The following is a 13265-nucleotide window of genomic DNA, read 5'->3' on the forward strand; positions in this document are numbered from 1 at the left end:
AACTACGCTCCCTGAGGTCAAAGTAAACACACTTGAATGCATGGAAATGATTTGGAATGAATGGAAAAATAGGGGTCTCTGCAGAGAAATATAAAATAAGAATCAAATGGACATTTTAGAACTTAAAAATACAATATTTGAAATCAAAAATTCACTGGATTAGCTCAATAGTATAGTAGACAGAGAAATTGGAGGTAGATTAATAAATATTATCCAATCTGAAGAACAAAGAGAAAAAAGACTGAAAAAAAAGAACAGACCCTCCGAGACATTATCAGAAGGCTTACCATTCATGTTATTGGAGCACCAGAAGGAGAAGCGAGAGAGACCAGTACAGAAAAACATATCTGAAGAGATGACTGAAAAATCCCCAGATCTGAAGACATACATATTCAGATTTAACAAGCTTCAGCAAACTCCAAATAGGATAAACTCAAATATAAGTAACTTTGACAGAGGAGAAGCATTTGGTTGGTATCATCTCTTTAAATGTGTCTATTTCTGAAAACACTTATCACATCATCCTTAGAAAATAGTAGCCTCATCACCACTTAAAGACCCATTGTACAGATTATATAATCTGGCCTGCCTACTCTTTCACCCCAGATCACATAAACATGGCCAGTGTCTTGCATGCTCAGGTGTATAGAGTATAATTTATTATCTTCTTTATCACAAATTGTTTTTTTCATAAAAATTATCCTACCATTTTTCACTTAACACTGAATACTTATTTAGCAACTAAAAATAATTTCTCTATTTAAAAGCTTTATTGGCAGAAACTAACACACCATTGTAAAGCAATTATACCCCAATAAAGATGTTTAAAAAAATAAAAAATAAAAATAAAAAATAAAATAAAATAAAATAAAGTTAAAAAAAAAAAAAAAAAGCTTTATTGAACCTTGTGTATCTTCAGCCTTGGGAACTTTGTCACTGATGAAATTTCCATTAGCCCTTCTGGCAAATTCATCTGAGAATGCCTAGAAATACAAAGACAGTTTTAATCATTACAATTCTCTGTAGATGAATGAATTTGATTCATCAGACCTTCTGATCCTACATGCACAAATATTTAGGAGAGAACAATTCTCAGAGTATCATTTATTTTCATTATAGATTTTTATGTTATGAAAAATTCATAAATTCTATTTCTGTAAATACAAACTATGAAAACTATCAAAGATGTGAACAAAAATATAACTACAATACTATTTGTAATTGAGAAAAAATTAAACAGTTTAAAAATCCAACAGGGAAATGGTTAAATAAATTTTAGTATGTCCATATGTTGGAGTATTTATCAGCCATTAAAAATTATGTTTTCAAAGAATAGTTAATGGAATAGGGAAATGCTTATTTCATACTATTAAATGAAAAAAGAATGATACTAAATTACATTATATAATACCACGTTTAAAAGTCCACATATATAAAAGAAGATAAGATGAAATACAACTAAAAAAATTTATGCATTTTTTATTGTTTAAAGTTTCTACAATGAACATGTATTACTTTCATAATCAGTAAAAGTAAATACTTTGTTGTTGTTAAAACTACAGTGTTAAGAGAAAGACAATCACAAGGACCCAAACACTTCAGTTTTTAACTTCTTATTTGTACCAGGAGAGAAACAGCTAGGGGAGTAGTGTTTTTGGAGCAAGAGGCTGGAATTCCATTTCTTTGCCTGGTTAGTGACACCCCAAAATCATCACTTTCTTCCTCCTTGTAAACAAGCAACAGGAAATTTTGTTGGAAAAAAAACAAGTAACATCTTGGCTAAAAGGCTGATACAATAATGGGAGAAGTATCAGGAGAGACTACAGAGCCAGGGTTCTCCAGGCACCAGGCACGTGATCTACAGGTGTAAAGGTGGACAGGTGTAAAGCTGGACTGGTTTGACTCTGGAGAACTAGAGAGGAGCTGCCATTTGGCCACAGCGAACTGTTCAGGCAGAAATCCATGTCCAAGGTGCCAGAACTTTTGAATTTTTAGGTCCCAGTGGACATCTGGAGTTTTATGTGACAAGTTTGGTTCTTAAATGCCAGCAACTGATTCAAATTTTTTAAAAATAGCCCAAATAAAGCACATCTAAAAGCTATGTTCCGACCATAGGCTGCTGTGTGCAACCTCTGTTACAGTCTCCACCTATAAATATTTCAATAAGTTTTGCTGATTTTTGTGAAAATATGACCAAATCTTAACTGTCTTTAAAAGTCTTAAGAGAAAAATTGTCACAGCCGTGTATGGAGAATCAGTACTATTTCCAATGGCAATAAAGATGTCTGTATAGACTAATCCCTTTACAAAACACTTGCAGAATTTGAATCTTTAGGAAAGATAACAAAGGCTGACGATGCACAGAAAGAGTGAGATTCGAGGGTTCAGATCCATGTCACAGGACTCACTTCCCTACAATGAACTCAGCCATTCATTCAAAAACTCTCAGCACTTCATGTCTCTAGTTCATTTTATGTGTATAAATCTTAGCTCCCAAAGTAATTATGATTTATAGGAGGGAGTGTACATGCAACATACCCATTCTGTAATCCACATCACTTTGTACAATGCAAGTCATAGGGAGGTTGTTCACAAAGCATTTATTGACTAGAAATGACTGTAGTTATGCAGGCCAACTAAATGGACCACATATTTTGCCCAGGTGGTTTAGCTGTCTGATTAGAATTTAGATTTGTTTGCTTCCAAAGTATTTAAAGGTAGTGTCTAGATCCAGAAAAAAAATTAAGTATGACCTAAAAATTCAGTTAGTCCAATGATCTATGGACATCTCTTGGGTTGCTAGCCTTAATCTGTTTAATTCTTGCATTATCATGGAACTTTTCAAACAATTAATATCATCTACTCTCCTGGACTCTAAGGACTTGCAGGGCAGGAATAATGGCCTCATATTAAATGCCTCTTGTTCCCCCATAATGCTGAGTCCAGAGGCTTACTCACAGCTGGTGTTCAGCAAACGTGAGCTGGTTGATGGACCCTCTGTGACCAAAGATGGTTCTGGTATTTCTGGTCTCAACTGTCTTACTCCTATGGGGATGTGCTGAGCCTTCAGTTGTATCTTATTCTGACATTCCCCTATTTGTAGGACCACAACTGTGCTTTTATATTATGTATTAAAATTTCTATGTTCATATGGAAGGAAATTCTATAGATTAGAAGAGGTTTAAGGGATATGTCAACTCCATTGCAATATTTGGGCCTTATTTGGATTCTGATTCAAACCAACAAGCTATAAAAACAAAATAAAATACTTATGAAACAGTTGGCAAAGTGAACACTGACGTGATAATTAATGAAATAAAGGAATGACTGCCAATTTCTTTTAGGTGTGAAATAGTATTGTACTTAGATTACTTTTGAAAAAGAATCCTAATGTCTAAAACAAATACTGAATTGTTTATGGGTAAAAGGTATATATGGGATCTGCTTCAAAAACAGTATGGGAGGAAGGGAAATAAATGGAGATAGAGATGAAACATACTGGGCATAGGCTGATAACTATGAAGCTGAACGATGGGTACAAGGGATTTCATTATACTATTTGGTTTACTTTTGCATATGTTTCAAATTTTTCTTAATAAGAAGTCAAATTTTTTTCTATATCCAAAAAATGTGCTTGAAATTTGCCATGCTGCAACTAGTCCACACTACTCTTTTACTTTCCTGTATGAAAATACATGAAAGAAACAACCTATCAGATCAAGAAGATACTTGAACATGTTAGGGCTCAGTTGCCAAAATAACGAGTAATGAGAAAGACTGTACCTGAATATTTCCATGATCCCTTGGGTGCAACAGAAAGCAAACCTCTTGTAAAGTTGTGGGTTGATTCCTGCTGCTGAATTTGAACACTTCTGAGGTGATTAATTCAGCAAAAATGTTTTTAGGAAACCCCAGATTTCCTGTTCCTATTGCTGGAAATGCAATTGAGTTTAAGGACAAACTCTCAGTGATTTCCAAACATTCTCTGATTATGTTTTCCATGATCTGAAAAGCACAAAGCACATTCTTATACATTTGGCCTGGAAATCAGAGTTCAAACAAAAAGAACAAGAATTTAGCAACTCTGTGATCTCTCTCTACTCCTTTTTCCTTTCAACAAAAGGCAGGTTAAGGGCAGTCAGAAGGCGAAAGGAAAACAGAGGAGTAAACAAGGAAAAGTAAAGAAGAATGTGTGAGACCCTCCAAAAAGATTCAAACTCACTCAGCAATGAAGGAAAGAAGCAAAGCAGCTACTGTTCTGTTCCTTCAGTCTCTTCCACTCTTCATGCCCTCACTTTTCCTTCCTCACTAAAGAGTGCTATCTTCAATAATTCTTCCCCGAGTCCCAGCAATGGTTGAGAACTGTAATCAATTTCTATTACTAACTGGTCCTTGGGAGAAGTCAGCTACAGCTGAAAGAAATGGCTATAAGAATGTGCTGTTATTACAGAAAAGACACAGCCAGGGTTCAAGCTACATTCTACTGAAAGGAGAGTCCAAAGGGCTACTTAATTTCCTGGAGAATTTAAAACCAGGTCCCACCTTGCGTGAAGATGTGCTGTCATTTGTCCAGTCCGGAGCCACCACGTGAAGCACATGGTGGCAGTGCAGATTGCAACCACTGGTTTGGATAACTGTGCCAACCTCAACAGCCACCCCTTGTCCAGCTGTCTTCAGCTCCTCCTGGAGCTTTTGTCCCGCTTTTTCCAAGAGGGCCTTGGAAAGGGGCCCTCTATTGAGCTCAAGATCTGACGAAATGGAGTTGACAACCACATCGGTCTTAAAGACAAAACCAACAATTTGTTTCAAATTGTAAGAAAAAGCATTCATCAAGGATTACTGATTGAGCCCCCGGGCTTGGCACAATGGGGGACAACTAAGATGATTAAGTTTTCAGAGATTGAAATACCACCCCAAAAGAGAGTGTTATTAGATACTTATTTAAATAACACTCTAGGACAAAAGAGGGCTGTCAAAGAGCAATACATAAATGGTATGGGATCACCAAAGGAGTCCAGAGGAAGTGCCTTCAGAGGCTAGTAAAGACACTATGAACGATGTGGTGTCTGAGAAGTGGGAATAGTTGCAGCAGGCAGAGAGAGATGGGGAAGTCATTCGGGAGGGGCAACAGCATGGACAGAAGCATGGCAGGTTGTGAGCGGCAAGGAGATTAGTTTGACCTGATAGAGAGCTTCTGCAGCAAAATGGTGCCAGCCAGGCTAGAAATGTTACTCTGAGCACAGACTACAGAAGGCCTCGAGTGCCAAGCCAACTGGACTTCCCAGCAGCAGTGAAGAGCCAAGGGAGCTTTTTCAGCAGGACAGTTAATGTGAGCAGATTAATCAGGCTTGACTAAGACACCAAGAGAAGACAGGAGAGGGACTGTGATCAAGTGATTGTCAAAGCTGCCCCACGTGGGTCACTGAGGAGTAATGCAGAGCAGGTCTTGGCTTCAGAGGGCACACACCTATGGGAGTGAAAAGCACGGAAGGAATGTCTTACTACTCAGAGTTCAAGGTGAATGAGTATTGGAACTCACTCCAATTACTGACCCTTGACCAAAAGAGATTTTTGTTTATTTGCTTGTTCTTTTCAATGAGAAACAAAATTATTTTTAATATTTTGAAATAGAGCAATGCACATTCCAACCCTAGCTCCATCAGTTGTTAAATGTGGGATTTGGGCAAATTATTTAACCCCTCTAAGTCTCATTCCTTCATCTGTGAAATGAGAATAATAATAGTCCTGGAATCTGCCTCATGGCACTGAATGAGAAGATGCATGTCAAGCACTTAGTAGAGTGCCTGGCTCATAGTAAATAGTCAGTGTTAGCTATTATTCTTGTAATTATGATTTAAGCTTACTGTAAGTAGAGATCTAATTTTTTACAATCTCTTTCCATATTTTAAACCAAATGAAAAATATTTTAAACCAAGTAACAACTTGAACAAAACAGGAGGATGACCCACAGGATGGGAGAAAATATTTGCAAATCATATATCTGTTAAAGGACCTGTATCCAGAATATATAAAGAACTCTTAAAATTCAATAATAAAAAGGTAACTCAATTTAAAAGTGAGCAAAGGATGTGAATAGACTTTTCTCCAAATAAATATGCAAATGGCCTTCCCTAAGCATCCCTGCCCCAGGACTGCCCACATTCGCCCAGCTCAGGGAGTTAACACCTGGCACAGCAGGGGGCTTCCAGGACTGTTTGGATTAGTTAGAGCCTGTGTTGAAAAGGTTGCTATGTACCTTTTTAAAGTATTTTTAAATACTTCAAATGCTAAGTATTTTTAAAAAACATGTCACCCCCTGGCAGAGCTGTAAGAATTGTCCCCACATAATACCCAGACCTTCCCCAGGTCACTTTCTACCTTCCTCCCTACATTTTCTTAATGGTGTTGGGAGCTGATGGTCCCTCAAACTCAGAACCCTCTGGTTCAGTTCCGCTGATAAGATTACTGTCTTCCGTCCCCGTGTTATGCTCTAATTTTTCTGTATCTGCTATCAGTGAATGTGACAGGAAATTAACCTTAGATTTGCCAAAATATGACAGGTGTAAGAGCACTGAAAAAGTATAGAGAGCCTCGTAAATGTTAGGTATTATTGTGGATTTTCACACTTACTGGAAACCAGTGATCGGAATGTGCTATCAGCTCCCCCAGGTAATTGGCCAATCTCAATTAGTGAATGCCTTGGTGAAGTAGCCCAATTTTCTAAGGAAACCTGTTTCAAGGCAGGGATGGAGGGCATGGGATTCTCCCCTTGATCCTAATCTTCCTTTAGCAACAGGCTAACTGGAGTCCCAGCACGCTGGTGGGTGTTCTGAAAACAGGGGCACTCACTGTAGCACTCTGCACATCTCCTTTCACCAACAGGATCCTCAGGCCTTCTGGGGACAACAGACTTGCTCCTTTTCCATGATCTTTTCTCAAGTTGGGCTGGACTGCTGCTGGTAAACTGGGCAGGGAAGCCATATCAGGCAGGGTGTCTTTAAATATAATTTTTGCACTTTCAGCAAAGGCCTCAACAGTCTTCTCAGCTATATCCACAAGGTAAACCTCTTTCAAGCTGCATCCATCCTGGTTAAACTGGAACCATTCCTTGATCGCCAAAATAATGGTCTGCACACACTGGGGTAGGGGAAAGCCGAAGGCTCTGGAACTAATAGCAGGGATGGCTATGGATCGGTACTTGTGTTTTACAGCCAAATGGAGACTTCCTTTTACAGCAGTCTTTAACTGCCACACACATTTCAGGGCATCATCACTCTTCCACTGGGGTCCTACTGCGTGGATCACATGGTGGTACGGGAGCTTTCCTGCTTTCGAGATGACGGCAAAGGCAGGTAAGATCCTGTTCTTTCTTGTCTTCATTATCCGGTCACAGTCTTCTTGGAGCTCAGGGCCAGCTGCTTTTAAAAGAGCAGCCGCCAAGCCCCCCTTGAGCTTGAGTTCCTCATTGGCCGCATTCACCACCACCTCGACGGGGAACTGTGTCAAGTCTCCTTGCTGCACCATCAGCGAGACTCCAGGGGCTAAATCTGTCTGAAACAAGCACCTCTGCCCACCATCCTTCTGTAGTTCAATAAAACAACCAAATAACCTTCTGACCTCACTTTTATAATACCGTGCTTTATCCTGGAAGAACTGACTGGCTCCTGGCTTATCAATATGGAAGCTTTTAACGCAGACCAAATCCCAGGCTTGCGTGACAATGTTCATTCCCTCCAGGACTTTGGTCTTTGGGCCAGTTAGTAAAATGCCTTTTTGCTTGTTCTCAGGATTAAACGTTACCTGAACATTCATCTTCTTTATCTTTTGCCACAGTAGCTTTTCTGCCCTTAAGTAATCAATAACTAAGGAAGGCTTTACTTCAATCAATTTCTCTATTTTTGTGTGTTTTTCCAGGAAGTCAAAAAGCAAGTCATAGATTTCATTTACTTCTCTCACACAGCCTGTGATGATGACCTGGGCTGTGGTTTCTGAAGTTACCTCATGGATTATTACAGTCTTTGAGGAGGAATTGTGTTTCTTATGCAAATTGCAAATGAGCCATTTCCATTTCTTACTGTTAAGAACTTCCCTGTCTTCAATGTCAATGCACTTATAATGTAAGGCACTGACCATTTGCTTTGTAGCTTCTAACAGGACTTCAGAAAAAGCACCAGTTAAGAGAACAGTTGTGCCCTCTAGCTCATAAACTGCAAGAATGTTCTGTGCTATAAAGAGAGACTTAGAGAATTCTGCACAGTCAACCTGTTGCAGAAACTGTAAAACCTCTGGGGCAACCTGAATGCTTCTCTGAGCCATGGTGTATACCTTTTCCTGGATTTCACACTTTACTTTATACACATCTGCAGGGAGTCCTTTGAAGTACATGTGTTGAGAGGCTTCATCATAAAAAATCTCCACCTCTGGGCACTCCGTGTGGAGATACTCCTGTACACCGCTGTGCAACAGAAGTGAATACCTTCCTGGAGAAATGGCCAGTTTTTGCTTCAGACTTTGCTCTTCTCTTCTAATTTCTAGAATGGTGCTTTCTATTAAGTCCTTGATCTGTGGCTCAATGTTTTGTACATCCTCTGATTTCCCCACTAAGGTTGCAATCCCTGTTAGTGCATCAAACTCAATCAAAATCCTATCATCTTCTAAATTGTCTTTTATGATGTCCCATACTGTTGAATCCACTTTAAATGAGGTCACTGTATACTTAGACCGGATACCAGAGAATACTGTAGAAGCATCTTTTTGCCAGGTCTTGATTCTTGGTCTTCCTTGACTGACTAAGGTAGCTGCAGGTCTGATGATCACTTCACCGCCAAGCTGGCACAATGTTAGCTCACAGTGACAACGTCTCATTTCATCATTTATCTTGTCAATCAGGTGATTCTTCTTCTGCAAGAACTTCCATAAGGAAAGATCCAGTGATTCTCTGAATGGTGCTGGAAGCTTGATCAGAGGCTTCTCCTGTCCATACAGGGCTGTGCCCAAAGAAGTATAGTACGGGAACACAGAGAGCGGCATATTATTGAGGTCAAGTTTCTTGGTCATGATGGTGTCTAACACTTAAAGGAAAGAAATTAAGTAATCTTAGTGTAATATGTTTCAGATGAAAAAAGAAGCAAACAAGCTTTCCTATTCTAGAGAAAAAAAAATCCTAATGTTTGTAGAACTTTGATGTTACATGCTATTAAAAAGCAGCACTACTCCCAGAGTGCTCAAATATAAACTGATATGTATTAACACTGCACAGGGATTCCTTATTTCATGGAATAATTACTTTCCAGCCAAGAACACTCTATGTTGAAATTCTGTTAAATAAATTCTATTTTTCTGTTTTTCTGATAACACTGATATATCACCACCAGGTTAAGAAAGACAGAAGAGGGACTTCTCTGGTGGCGCAGTGGTTGAGAATCCGCCTGCCAATGCAGGGGACACGGGTTTGAGCCCTGGTCCGGGAAGATCCCACAGGCAGCAGAGCAACTAAGCCTGTGCGCTACAACTACTGAGCCTGCGCTCTAGAGCCCGCGAGCCATAACTACTGATCCCTTGTGCAACAACTACTGAAGCCCACGCGCCTAGAGCCCACGCTCCACGACAAGAGAAGCCACCGCAATGAGAAGACTGCGCACAGCAACGAAGAGTAGCCCCTGCTCGCTGCAACTAGAGAAAGCCCATGTGCAGCAACAAAGACCTGATGCAGCCAAAAATAAATAAATAAATAAATTTATTTAGACATTTCTCCAAAGAAGATATACAAATTGCCAACAAACGCATGAAAGAATGCTCAACATCATTAATCATTAGAGAAATGCAAATTAAAACTACAATGAAATATCATCTCACACCAGTCAGAATGGCCATCATCAAAAAATCTAGAAACAGTAAATGCTGGAGAGGGTGTGGAGAAAAGGGAACACTCTTGCACTGCTGGTGGGAATGTGAATTGGTACAGCCACTATGGAGAACAATATGGAGGTTCCTTAAGAAACTACAAATAGAACTACCATATGACCCAGCAATCCCACTACTGGGCATATACCCTGAGAAAACCATGATTCAAAAAGAGTCATGTACCAAAATGTTCATTGCAGCTCTATTTACAATAGCCAGGAGATGGAAGCAACCTAAGTGTCCATCATTGGATGAATGGATAAAGAAGATGTGGCACATATATACAATGGAATATTACTCAGCCATAAAAAGAAATGAAACTGAGTTATTTGTAGTGAGGTGGATGGACCCAGAGTCTGTCATACAGAATGAAGTAAGTCAGAAAGAGAAAGACAAATACCGTATGCTAACACATATATATGGAATCTAAGAAAAAAAAATGTCATGAAGAACTTAGGGGTAAGACGAGAATAAAGACACAGACCTACTAGAGAACGGACTTGAGGATATGGGGAGGGGGAAGGGTAAACTGTGACAAAGTGAGAGAGTGGCATGGACATATATACACTACCAAACGTAATAATAGATAGCTAGTGGGAAGCAGCCGCATAGCACAGGGAGATCAGCTCGGTGCTTTGTGACCACCTAGAAGGGTGGGATAGGGAGTGTGTGAGGGAGGTTCAAGAAGGAGGGGATATGGCGATATATGTATGTATGCGGCTGATTCACTTTGTTGTACAACAGAAACTAACACACCACTGTAAAGCAATTATACTCCAATAAAGATGTTAAAAATAAATAAATAAATAAAATTAAAAATAAAAAAATAGTGGTGAAATGCAAAAAACAAACAAACAAACAAAAGACAAGAGTTTGGTCACCAGCAAGGGGATAATGTTTGCTCCAGTGTGAAGAATACTTACCAGCTCAAAGCAAAGCTAATCTAAGAATCATGTTATTTATTTCTTCTTGTACAGTTGCACAGTTTTAGATTTCATAGATGACTTAGATTCTGTTAATACTTCTGAGAGGAGGAGCATAATAATAATTATAATAGCTTACTACGTGTCAGACAATATTCTAAGTGGTTTACATATATTTAATGCTCACAACAAACCTTTGAGGTAGAGACACGATTATTATCATCCCTTTTTACAACTGATAAAACTGAAGCTAGGAAATGTTAGGTAACTCGAATAGGGTCACACAGACTGTAAAGATCTGAGCTAAGGTTCAAGCCAGTGTCTTTCTAACCCCAAAGCCCATGCTCTTGCCCCTGTTCCAAGGGTTCCAAACAAAGAGCATCCTCACAGTCATCAGAGAGCCCAGCCCCAGAGACTCTGATTCAATAAGTCCTGTACATCCCTTGTCCCTGCTCTAATCCCCTTCCTGCCACATTTACTATGACAGTCCCTGTGTGTGTGTAGGGGTACTCTTCTCCCCCAAACCCCTCCTCACTTTGTGTTAGTTATTAGACAGCTACAAGGGGTCTAAGCAGGAAGGGAACTAGAATGAACTCCAGTAACAACTTGGATTAAAACAGCATCTTGTGAAAAGATGTTAAAAATAACTTCACCTTGTGCACGATTGGCTCCTAGGCCTGGAGCCAGACCTAATGAAAAAAAAGTGGCCTTCAGAGGCCCAGACTCATGGCTTCAACTTCCCACCATGGCCTGGAACAGATTCTGAGTACCACCATGTGCCAAGCACTCTGCAGGTACAATTTAATTTGATCCTCACAACATTCCTCTGAGGTAAGTAGTAATGTGAGCCCTCTATTACAGATGGAAAACAGAGGCTTTGGTGGGTTAAAGTAACTTCCCCCAAGATCACAAAGCTCGTAAGCACCAAAGCCAGGCATTTGGACTCAGGTCTGACCCAAGAACCATCACAGATATCACCTTAAAGTGGCTTAAGCTCTCCATCCTGTTTTCCTCCTCTGTTAAAAAAAAAAAAAAAAAAAAAAACTATATAACTGTGCAGGTTCTTAGGAGGATTCAGTGATGAGATACCATGGCAGAAAACACAGCAAAAGATCTCATGTAGGGACTCCCCTGGTGGTCTAGTGGATAGGACACTGCACTCCCAATGCTTCCTGGTCAGGGAACGAGATCCCACATGCGTGCCGCAACTAAGAGTTCGCATGCCGCTACTCAAGATCCCGAATGACGCAACTAAGACCCAGCACAGCCAAATAAATAAATAAATAAAATATTTTTTTAAAAAAAGATCTCATGTACAACAAGCATTCAATAAGAGTTCCCTTCCTTAAGATTTTGTGAATTGGATTCTGTGAAGTTGAACAAAATAATTTCAGAGTAAATTGCCTAACTTATTCCTCTCAAATGATCTGTATAAAGTACAATATTGCTAAATAAATTCTGTTTTTAATTCAGCTTTATCTACAGTTTGCCTCATTATTAACTCATTGTAAGCGGTGAAATATCCTACAAGAAAAATTAATGTTATAGATGTACAGGAGATTGGGGGAAAGTGGAGAAGTTAAGAGCACAGATTATGGGGCCAGACTACCCAGGTTCAAATCCTGGCTCTGTCACTTACTAGCTGTGTAACCTTGGTCAAGTTATTGGACCTTCCTGTGCCTCAGTTTCTTCATTTGTAAAACAGGGATTACAATAATAGCAACGCCCATAAAGCAGTGTCTGAGAATGCACTTGGTAGCACCCTGCAGAGCTGTGCAAGTGTAAGTCATATTCATAAGAAGACACAGCCAGAGAGAGAAAGGGAAAATCAGTGTATCTCAGACACAGAGAACAGGGAGTGAGTGAGTTTTGAGGAGAAGGTGTGGTCAACATAGTCAGATGGTGCAAAGAGGTCAGGGCAAAGAGCAACTTTTGAGAGTGCCCTACGAGTGTGGCTCTAGCATAAAATAAACCTGAATAAAATAGCTCCTATTATTATTCATACACATGTAACATAGACATTCTGAGGACACACCCAACTGCCCCATGCCCTCAAGATGATCGAAAGCCCCATAGTTGTCAACTCCCATCATAAGCTGGGAGGTTAACTTCTAGAGTAACAGTTCTATGTAGCTCTCTCCCTGGGCCCAAGGTAAATTTCCCTGAGAGAGATTTAAAGAACATGCAACAGAAGCTCACCTTTCATCCCTCTGCCCAAGGAACGCTAGGTCTCTCATTCCATTTTAATCCAAACCATACCTTCACCACAATTTCCCCAACTCATAACAGCTGAAAGGAGGTTCCTCCAAGTACCCCTATGAAACAGTTTACTTTAAGTGAGTGGCATTCCACATGATCCTATCTCATCCTCCCTCAGTTGATCCCAAGCACAACATTCCTTCTTTCCCTAAGAAGTCCGGCTCCCTAATTCCTACTCCT

General features: G+C 39.7%; 1 protein-coding gene across 1 annotated transcript in view; it reads right to left on the minus strand.

Annotated features, from left to right (window-relative positions):
- Positions 1-13265, minus strand: part of PARP14 (poly(ADP-ribose) polymerase family member 14) — a 46549-nt gene that overhangs the window by 19544 nt on the left and 13740 nt on the right. The window contains exons 6-9 of the mRNA XM_065875993.1: positions 6850-9071; positions 4543-4779; positions 3784-4005; positions 905-983 (exon numbers count right to left, since the gene is read on the minus strand). Coding sequence (XP_065732065.1) covers positions 905-983; positions 3784-4005; positions 4543-4779; positions 6850-9071 — 2760 coding nt within the window. The remainder of the gene's footprint in view (positions 1-904; positions 984-3783; positions 4006-4542; positions 4780-6849; positions 9072-13265) is intronic.

The sequence above is a fragment of the Phocoena phocoena genome, chromosome 4 (assembly GCF_963924675.1).
Source record: "Phocoena phocoena chromosome 4, mPhoPho1.1, whole genome shotgun sequence".
NCBI classification, from domain to species: domain Eukaryota; kingdom Metazoa; phylum Chordata; class Mammalia; order Artiodactyla; family Phocoenidae; genus Phocoena; species Phocoena phocoena.